This window comes from Oryzias melastigma, linkage group LG6 (assembly GCF_002922805.2).
Source record: "Oryzias melastigma strain HK-1 linkage group LG6, ASM292280v2, whole genome shotgun sequence".
Taxonomy (NCBI): Eukaryota; Metazoa; Chordata; class Actinopteri; order Beloniformes; family Adrianichthyidae; genus Oryzias; species Oryzias melastigma.
This window is the reverse complement of record NC_050517.1, coordinates 14,213,284-14,224,099: the sequence shown is the minus strand read 5'-3', so window position 1 is coordinate 14,224,099 and position 10,816 is coordinate 14,213,284. Positions and strand designations below refer to the sequence as shown.

Genomic DNA, 10,816 nt, shown 5'->3' with positions numbered 1-10,816 from the left:
AGACATAAACAATTTGCATGTAATTAACTAAATGGATTGCATGTGTTTAACAGGTTAGAATTCACATGTAATCCATCTTCATGTTTTCCATTGATTTTCATGTAGAATGGGGGTTTCTGGCAGAGAGGAACATGGTCTCTGTGATTTTTATTCTTTTTTTTCCTTTTAACAAAACTCATTCACTCATATATGTTGGTGTCCATGCTAGACCTAATCTATGGAGTAGTAATTTGTTAACAATTTTTCTCAAAGCACATCCTTTGGTGCTGTTGTTCCATTTAGGCTTGTAAAAAGAATTAATTAAGATGAGGGATAAATCAATAGGGTGAGGTTGATAAAATTGATCTGAATCGATCTGAGCTTAATAGATCAGTAATCGATCCATAAAAGTAGAGATCAATCGAACGCATGATGCTTAAGTCTGCTAGCTTGATGCTAACATATAATAGGATTTCCCATTGGACGGCTAATGCTAATGTTTGGTCGACCTAAACATACATTGCTGACTAAATGAAGATCTTTTCATACTCGCAGGCATGAATTTCCAAAGTCTTTTAAGGAAATATTTTTTAAAGTAACTATTTGTGGTTTAATTGTATAAACAATCTCTTTATAATTTCACCAATACATTTTACAGTATGTGAACTGTGTCCGAATGATATAAAAATCTTCAAAACATATTTATAATTATTACTGTATTTTTAAACCAATGTGTCTAAATGTGTAAACTGTAAACTCAAAACTGAATCAAATAAATTGATAGGATTAGCTTCATAAAAAAATTGGAATAAGAACGAATTGATTCTTGAAAATTATCGGTGATACCTTACCCTATAAATCACTTACCCATTGATTCAGTTTACCCCAGTCTGCCCCATACACACTGTATTTCTGTGCTGGTAAAATCTGAGGAAACATCTCAGAGTTGTAGTGTCAACATTTACATCAAAATAAAAAAACGGAACAATGGATTTACTGTTGATTAGTCTGGATTAGAAAACAAAACCAGAGTTATTGAGGCAGAATGTGGCTGCAGGAAATGGGTTAGGGAGACGGAGACGGGTCAGGGGGGCAAGGCAGTGAGAGTTAGAGAAAGTGTAACACGACTAACAAGACAGAAATGTGTCTGGAGGCTGACTGTGGCCTGCTTCAACACCCCCTCCACCATCTGTCGAATCCAACCGAATGGGAAATATGGCAGAGAGCATAGTTGCACTTTGGATGCCATTTCGGCAACCCCAGTAACCACCTCCCAGCAGGCCACTTTGTATTTTACTTCTTCGTGTAAAAAAGTTATATGACACCCAAAAGTAGAAGAGAGTAGGAATGGTTGTATTATCTTCACTTCCCCCTCTGCTTCATTTCTCCCTTAACACAGATTTGCACTTAATTTTCTTCCTGTCAGACCCATAATAGCCTATTTTTAGAATATTTAATTTCTCTTGCAGCCAGCACCAGGCTAATTCAGAGTCCTTGGGATTTTTCATCAATGTCAAGCGCTCTCAGAACGGTTGGCTGCTGGAGTGTGTGAGTGGGAGTTGAACCTGTCTCCTAACATTTCAATTGAAGCCTCCTGCTGGGGTTTAAACTGTACAGCTAACTTGTCTGTAGCGTGTTAAGCCAGCCCCCTAGTTGGTTAGTTTAGTCTGTGCTCAAATGACTTCCAATGCTTTAGCTGCTGGCAGCCGAGGGTGATACATGTGCTCGGCTGTCAGTTTTAGAGATTACTCTTCCTGCTGTACACACCCACATGAAGTTTGGTATCACATTTGTTTCGAAGATCTCGCCGCTTTTGTAGGAGTTAATAGAAAGGAGGCCGCCGCTTCAGGTGGAGGAGTGTTCCATGCGGGTCTTTTGTTCGGCTTTCTAAAGGTGACTCAATCTGTCGATGTGCCATTTTGAGAGTGAGCGGATCCCGACAATTGGCCTGGTTAGGGGGATTAAGGATGAAGCTGGATATTATCATCTGAAACAGCGAGCCTCCCTTCGCCGAGGAGTCGGCTGTGTCTTCTTAAACACAGGGGACTGCAACAGAGATTTACACACACTTTACATTTGCCATACTGCACCCTGCTGCTCCCACTCTTCCTCTTTCAGAAACTACAGAAAGGAACATTCTGGCACATTGCATAGTCACAGGCAGGTATTTCGCATATACATTTTATTCATGCCATCGCTCATGACGTCTGCCTGTTTCAGTGAGTAATACAGAAGATTGCTTTTGGTGCAATGATGGTGTAAAAATCAATTCTTCATCCTGGTGTTTCTTATGTGTCAAGACTTTGTGGCCTAAGACATACAAGCAATGTATTGGAACTGGTGACTTGTGGGAACATATAGTACTTTTTGGGTCATCCTCTTTGGCGCAATTGAATAAAATGAGTCATAAAACTTAGGATTTCCTTCTACAACTGATTATTTTTGTTGAAGCAATGTTGACCATTCTTTACATGATGTTTTCTCAGACGAAGCTGTAGGTTTCGGGCCAGTGTTTGAGGAGCAGCCAGTGGATACCATCTACCCCGAGGAGTCAACGGAGGCCAGAATTACCATGAACTGCCAGGCTAAAGCTAATCCACCTGCCACATACAAGTAAACACGTTTACATCAACATTTTCCACCAATCTCCATGTTTTCCCAGCCTGATAGGATCCACAAGGTTGTTTCCAACTAATGTACATCCTGTTTTTTTTTTAATTATTTGTGCATGTGACCTTTATTTGATATACTTCAAATATCTAGCAATCATTTTAAGTCACTAAATTCCAAAGTACATTATTTCTTCTTGCTGTGGTCATAGCACAGACAGCCTTGTTGGGTTTGCAACTGATTTTGTATCCGTTTATTTGATCCATTTCAATTAATATTTAAATCTATGTAAATCTATTGCTCTGTGAGCCCAAAAGCAGATTTCCTGTCACCAAGCCCAGAATTACATAGCAGAGAGGAGGGATTCTGCTTTGACCACAGCTTGTACTACAGGGTTATATTCCACATATAGTCAGCTGCAGTTATCACAGATAGAATATGCATCTTAGAAATACTTGGAGTGGGGAAAAAATATATCATCAGATTAGGATTTTGTTATGCTGTCAATGCTACATAAACCACTTTTACATAAATATGTCACCTTTTTGTCTTATCTTTCCAAAAGACGAATTGCTTCATTTTTTTTTTTTTTTTTTTTTTCAGATGGACGCTAAATGACAGAGAAATTGACATCGAAGCAGAAAGCAACCACTACAGTTTAATGGAGGGCAACTTGGTTATCAGCAACCCGGTTAAAAGCAAACATGTGGGCAAATACTCCTGTTCAGCCACCAACATGTATGGAACTGTCATCAGCAAAGAAGCATCCGTCCAGTTTGGATGTAAGTTTTGTTTAGCAAAAAAAAAAAAAAAAAATTACAATCAGCTGATTAATATTACAAATACTCCAGACGCTGATCTTATGAATCGTCTAACTCACGAGTGTCAAACTCATTTGGGTTCAGGGGCCACATTCAACCCGTTTGATCACACCAGTAACATAAAAGCGAAATAACCAACTTATTATCTGTAGCTTTGTTTATGTTTTTTTTTTTTTTTTTTCTCAGTTGAAAAAAAAATGCTTCAAAGAACCTAATAGCCTAATCACTTTCTTCATTTCTTGAATTGTCGGTCTTGTGTTTCCTTTGCTTCCCCTAGTGGCAGAATTGCGTATTGCGGTCATTTCTGTAAAGAACCATAACTCGCCACAGAAAAGGGCTAGAAACTTACTTTTTTTCCCCAACATCCTTATATTTTTTCCTCTTCATGACTGGGCCGGATTAAACCATCTGGCGAGCCATATCTGGTCCACTGATCCACTTGTTTGAACACTCCTGGTCTAACTTCACAATATAATAGTGTTTTTCACCTTTATCCTGAACTATTTCATGCGTTATAAACAATTCTTTAGTTTATTGATTAAAAAAAGTTCTATGATATCCTTAACTGTAGCGGTTTAATCTTATATCCCTTTTTGTCAGACCTGGATTTCTTCTCAACGGAGGAAAGGACCACAGTTTATGTCAAAGAGGGTCAGGGTGCAGTGCTGCTCTGTGCTCCTCCACCACATTTTCCAGGTAAATAAGATTTTTATATTTTTCTTCTGTAAAATATATATATTTTTTTCACCTCATCATTGGACTGTAATATCATTTTTTTCTGATGTGTGATCTTTTTCTTTAGTGTTCTAAAGAAAATATTGATTTTATCATACTAGAGCTAGTCTTTTGCTTCCGTGAAAAAGTATAAAACAAAGTTTGTAAATGGGCTCGTTTATGTAGCATCTTTCCCCTCATTAGATTGACCTCCACTTCCTTTTAAAATACACTTCCTCTTTTTTTTGTTTGTAATGATCTATTTTAGAACATAATTAAAACCCTGTTTATGTTAGCCTTCGGCGTTGCTAACGTTTAATCAGAGCCATTAACGCCCCAAAAACTGTCTAGATTTTAAATATTTATTCAGATGCAAATGAGTCTCCATTAAGAATTAAAAGACAGAGAATGACCACATTAATGAAAATGTTCTCTCTATTAAGCCTCTTTGCTGAAAAAACTTCAATTAAAAGGTCAAGGGATTTATTGAAATGATAAATCCTCCATCTTCTCGTCCTCTTTTTGTGTCCCCGGAGCTGCTTCTGTCTTCAGACCCTTTGATTGACAGACAGCCTCTGAGTGTGTCTGTTTCTGTTCAGCCAAGCTGTCCTTCAGATGGATCCTCAACGAGTTCCCCACCTTCATCCAACTGGACAAGCGCCGATTTGTCTGCCAGACAACCGGGAACCTATATATCTCAAAGGTGGAGTCGTCTGACAGAGGCAACTACTCCTGCATAGCGTCAAGCCACTCGATTTCAAAGAGTGTTTTCTCCAACTACATCCCGCTGCAGCCCCTGACTGAACGTTAGTTCTGCTTTTTTGCATCTCGTCTTCAGTCAGTATCACATTTTCAATGAAAGGATTTTCTCTGAAACTAAATTCCAAATTTCTGATCTTTGGTCAGGTCCCAACAGGAAGTACCCCGCTGACCTCCGAGTGAAGTTCCCAGACACCACTGCTTTGGTTGGACAGAACATCACCCTGGAGTGCTTCGCTTTAGGGAAGTAAGTGCAAAGGTTTTTACAGTAGTTTGGTTTATTTGGATGTTTTTTATCAGTGTGATGGCGGCTGGGGAGGTGTCAGCGTATAAAGTGCAATAAAACGGTGCACAATTGAGAAATTTTAATAAATGGATGTCAAGACTGAGAGGATTTTCTGCCTCATGAGCTGTTAAATCAAAGTCTGCTGCTGGAGTCCCAGAGAATAAAGAATAAATTGCTTCTTAATACAGTGGAAAAGTAAGATTTTCCATAATCATATGCACCTGTATGAGGACCCATTGGATGCTGCAGGCTTTTGGTTGTAGAGGAGCACCTGCATCTCCAGGTGTGTCTTGTAGTTCCCTTGAGGTCACCTTAAGGGGCGTCATGAACATGGAACATACCATTGTTGTGTGTGGTGGAATATTTGTAAGGCTAATAGAGGTTGTACGCACTCCTGGTGTTAGTAAATTATCAGTAAGCTTTTAAATGGGCATCATTCCATAGCTTTATGGACTGACTAACATCTTTCACACTTTTTTTCCCCGATTATTTCACATTTAGCTGTTAAATCAGCGTTATGCTAGCTCATTTGACTCATTTGGTATCTATTTATTTTTATTCTGATAGAGAAAACTTTAGCAACATGCTAGCTGTTTTGGCTAATTTGGCCTTTTCTGAGATTTTTTTGTGGCTATTTTGAAGCTAAACTAACATTTTAGCTACATGCTAGCTTTTTTGGCTAATTTTGAATCTACTGAGTTTTTGTGGGATATTTTGGACTTTAGCTAATATTTTAGCAACATGCACGCTGTTTTGACATCTACTGTTTTTTTTTGTTTGTTTTTTTAGCTATTTGGCATTTTGCTATTAAATTAGAATAATGCTAGCTCTTTTGGCTATTTTGGCATTTACTGAGGGGTTTTGTTTTTAGTCTATTTTGGAGTTTAGCTAATATTTTAGCTACATGCCACCTTTTTTTGGGTATTGTGGTAACTACTGGAGTTTTTTTAGGGTGATTAGTTTAGCTAAGATGTTAGCATTATGCTAGCTGTTTTGGCTAAATAATTTTTTTTCCCCATTTTTTAGACTTATTTGGAGTTAAGCCAATATCTCAGCAAGCTGTCAGCTTGAGTGTTTTCATCTATGAGCTTCAGCATTTATAGCCATCAGTTTTTAGCATTGGCGGGTCGTGCATTTCACACCTAGGCCTTCAGTAGTGCTCCATCTGAATCAATCCAACCCTCATTAACTATTTTATGACAATAAAACTTCTACTGCAGGTACAACTGCCACACACACACCAAAAGCATCAACAATAACCTGATAAAATTTCAATATTATGTAGGGAGATAGCAAAATTTTACTCACCAAAAATCCAGATTATTTAAACACAAAATCCATCCTTTCTATCCTCAAGAAGATTTCAATCACTCTGTCGTGCAGAATCCGTGCGTTTCGCAGATGGAAAGTGTTCCGTGGCTGTGATAAGCTGGAAAAGGCTGCATGCGGGAAATGTTCTGGTATTCCTGAAGCCTCTTGTGGTCCAGGAGGGAGACAAACATCAGTTTTTGTGATCGATCAAGGTCTGTGTCTGGAAAATAATATTGTCGGTAGTGCGCGCGAGGATTTTGCGCTGCACGCGCCCGTGGTGCGTTCAGGGGCCTCGTAGATTTCAGCTTCACTCCCGCTCAACGGAGTCACGGAACTCCTTTACCCGTGCCAGACAAAACTGTGCCACAACTTTACCCAGACATTCATTTTCCACCAAAAATCAGACGATGAGACGCTTTCCACTGGTAACATCTTCAAACCTGACACGCCGCTCCTCGGCACCTGTGTCCGTCACATAACGCAGAACCAGAGCGAGCTGCGAGCTTTCCAATCAAAGTTCGTGAAAATGATGACGTTTCCGAAGGCCTTCTAGCTGGCCTTGGTTTGGCCTACTCCAAATCTGATTGGTTGAAGCAACAGTTTGGTCGACAATTATTTTATGCTACAGGGCCCGCAGAACTGATTGTGAAGGCCTCCGGGCAGATTTCTTTGACCCTAGCAACAAATGGTGCTGCAATGTGATTGGTTAATGCTTAAATAGGAAAATACACGTCTGGAAGCAGCGCAACCAGGGAGACAGCAATGAAAGGACGAAGACAGAGCATTTGGAATTATAGAATACGTATTCACGGAAATAAATAATAATTAATATCAGTCTGTGATTCAGATATTTTTAGGCCAGCAGAGAAGGCCTTGCAGGCCCTGACGGCCCGCCACTGGTTTTTAGCACTTTCAACTATCAGCTTCATCATTTTCAGCTATGAGCTTCATCGTTCTATCAGCTCCAGCATCTTTAGTGGCTAAATTTAGCTTGCAACATTCACACTAGCATTACTGCAGGTAATGCTATGTATCTAGTTCAATTACAATTACCTGAAAAGCCCTCACTACTTCCATTTTGGTGCAGTAACACCGTTGGTGACTACTAAAACAAAACAACTCATCTAGTAGGCTCTGACATGGTTATTTAGTTAAATGAAACCAAATAAATAGCCTTCTAATAAAAAGAAGAAAAATAGTTACTGAAACGTGTATACGTATGTGCTCCAATGCAGAGTTGGAGTAGATTGGTCAAAGTAAGATGAAGAGAGCAGAAATATTGTCGTGAACGAATTCTTGGGGGCATTCGACAACTGGAGATATTCAAAATATTTCCAGTTAGTTGAAAACATTTAAGTTAAGTGCCAGGTATGTCCTGGAGATAAACTGCTTTCCACTGTCCTAGTGTCAATGAGTAACCTGTCTATACACTATACATTTTCTCAAATTCATGTATTGAAATTATTGAGGTGGTGCTAAAAAACCTGATTGTCCTTGTGTAGCCTCTATGTTTTTATTTTGTGAATTTTACAAAGATATCTTGTTCGTGCTAGCTTTTTTCCCTTAAGATTATGAAAAAAGTAAAGAAACAAGATGTGATTTTTTTTTTTAATTGAGAATGAGTAAAGTAATTTAATTAAAATTTCATCCAGTAACTAAAGCGAATTAATCAATTATTCTTTAAAAGTAATTTACCCAACTCTTGGTAAATCCGCTAAATTTATGGGGGTCAAAAACAATGAAAAATCTGTTAAAGTGGTCTACAACCTTGCCATTCTTTTCAGGCTGTATAAGTTTGCCCATTTTCCATCTGCCGACAGCCTGTGTCCACCCACAAGGGCATTTATGACAAAACGACATTTCACAACAACAGTAACAACAAACTTTTCTGCTTTTCCTCACAGTCCTGTGCCTGAGATCCACTGGAGAAGAATGGATGGACATTTGCCCCCAAATCATGACCTGCGGATGTCAGGTTCTCAGCTGCATCTGTACAATATCCAGGTAAAAGACAGCGGGGTCTACAAGTGTGAGGCAATCAACTCTAAAGGAAAAGACTTCCACTCTGCGCGGGTGTCTGTTGAAGGTAGGGGAATGCTCAGATGCAGATTTACCTGCTTTTCAGCTTCTAGTAAGATCAAATTTTGAGAGCGCATGTCACAGAATTTCCTCAATTGCAGCTTATCCTGAATGGGTGGAGCACATCACAAGCAAAAAGAAGGAACTCCATAGCAACTATACCATGTCATGCACGGCCCGAGGCAGACCAGAACCTAAAATCCGTTGGCTGAAAAATGGTCAACAGGTAAAACTTACTTTTTTACGTTTAGTCAGGAAATCCTCTGGGTATTTCTATATGTAATCTGACTGATCAGTATGCAGCCACGTGTTGTTTTGGCGCCTCGTCAGTCACGGGAGGGAAACCCACTGGGTACTGATCATAGCAGGAGGCGATACCTGTTGTTGCTCCGCAGCTGACATCAGGTGTTGTGTAGCACTCCCTAGAAACAACAGTCATCCGGTTGGAATTACCCCAGGGAGCTGCAGCTGATGACAGACGGTAAACTGGGTCAGACTGCTGGGTAGATCATTAAGCCTTAATGAAATCTCACCCCAATTAAAGGAGCTGTCAAAGTCCTCAGTTTTACCTGAGTCAGAAAATAAAAAACAAAAAGTGATTTTTTTTTATTATTCCTTGTTTAAATATTTAAAACAGATGTGTAAATCTTTTCTTGCACTTTCTATTGGCTAAACAAGTTGAATACAGACGATCAGAAGCAGGTTTATTTAAGGAAAATAAAAATCAAGACAGTGACCTTTTAGGGTTAAAGTTCAACACTGTTGTCTAGATGGATCGGATGTATTTTTTTCGCCGCTTTCCACTGAATAAAATCCAGCATTTATTTTGGAGACAAATGTTTAACAACTAATTGCGTGAATGTTTAGTAAGCATTCACACAATTAGAGATTCTCCTGCTCTTTTCAGTACATTTTTCAGCACGTAAAACCTATATCACATTTTCAGCTATTTCAACAATCTTGGAATCAAAACATTCAACTCATTCAGAACATTACTGCTTGTACTTTCAGTATTCATAAACTTTATAGTTTTTGAAATATTTAACAAAGTATGCCCTGTAGGAAATGAATGAGAAAATGCTTAAATCCTTCAAAAACTTTGTGCATTTTGAAACTTATGAACTTCTGCAAATACTTTCAGCTAAAGACACCATTCAATCTTTAAAATGTTCTGCAACTACTGGATTTTTTTAAGGTAATTTGGAATTTAGCTTTTACCTTGGCAACATGCCAGCTGTTTTTGGCTGATTTAGACATTTTTTCAATTTTTAGGCTAATTTGAAGTTTATGTTACAATAGTTCCGACTGTTTTGGCAAAATTGGAATATTTTCAAGTTCTTTAGGCAAATTTGGAGTTTAGCTAATGTTTTAGCATCCTGCTAGCTGTTTTGGCAAAATTAGAAATTGTCCCAGTTTTTGGCTAATTTGGCATTTCGTTAATATTTTAGCAAGATTTCAGCGTCAGCATTTTCAGCTATCAGCTGTAGCATCTTTAGAAGCCACATTCAGCTCGCAGCATTCACATTTTCATTATCACAGGTATGCTGCACATCTAGTTTATGGTTTGTTTGCTATTATAAAGTAGTACAGTCACACTGAGCAAACTTCAAAAACAGTATTAGCCAGTTAAACAACTTTTCATGAAAATTTTGATGAAAACATCAGATAATTGACAGACTTTTCCTCTATGTGAGTGGAAACCTTTAGTTTCATGGAGAAACCCTTCAGTGATATCTGAGTTAAATTTAGAAATGTTCCCTTTCTGGAGTCCCACTCCAATCATCTTCTGATCTATTGGTCATTTAATTCGGATTATGAGGTTTTTTGCCAAAATCAAAAAACTTGTATCGTTTCCTAGAACTTAGTTTCTACAGAGTGGATTCAGAACTTCACCGCTTAGTTGTGGGCAGGACTGTTGCCTCAGAGTAAGCCTGCCCTTACTACCCATCATCCATCAGTTTACACTTTCTCCCTTTGGTTTACAAGCCCCTCACAACCCCAACATAACATTAGTGGTACAATAAAAACGGTAAGAAATATTTAAGTGATCCAGCCATACAATTTCGAGCCAGCTTGGAAGAGGAAAACAAAAAAATAAACAAATCCAGTTTTCTACAAGTGGATGCATCCGAACAGAGTGAAGCAGGGAGCTTGTGACTTGCTGTAGTAGTTTCTACGTCACATCTACAAGTTTTTTCAAACCGCATTTTTTTTCACAATGAAATGTAAAAAGAAAAATACTCAAAAATATAATTTT

General features: G+C 38.5%; 1 protein-coding gene across 3 annotated transcripts in view; it reads left to right on the top strand.

The window, feature by feature from the left end:
* LOC112152610 (contactin-1a) overlaps positions 1-10,816 on the top strand; it is an 80,150-nt gene that overhangs the window by 51,103 nt on the left and 18,231 nt on the right. For all 3 annotated transcript variants that reach the window (XM_036212290.1, XM_036212292.1, XM_036212291.1), the window contains exons 4-10: positions 2,466-2,592; positions 3,193-3,371; positions 4,011-4,106; positions 4,724-4,930; positions 5,031-5,130; positions 8,385-8,566; positions 8,661-8,787. In XM_036212290.1, the coding sequence (XP_036068183.1) occupies positions 2,466-2,592; positions 3,193-3,371; positions 4,011-4,106; positions 4,724-4,930; positions 5,031-5,130; positions 8,385-8,566; positions 8,661-8,787 (1,018 nt within the window). The remainder of the gene's footprint in view (positions 1-2,465; positions 2,593-3,192; positions 3,372-4,010; positions 4,107-4,723; positions 4,931-5,030; positions 5,131-8,384; positions 8,567-8,660; positions 8,788-10,816) is intronic.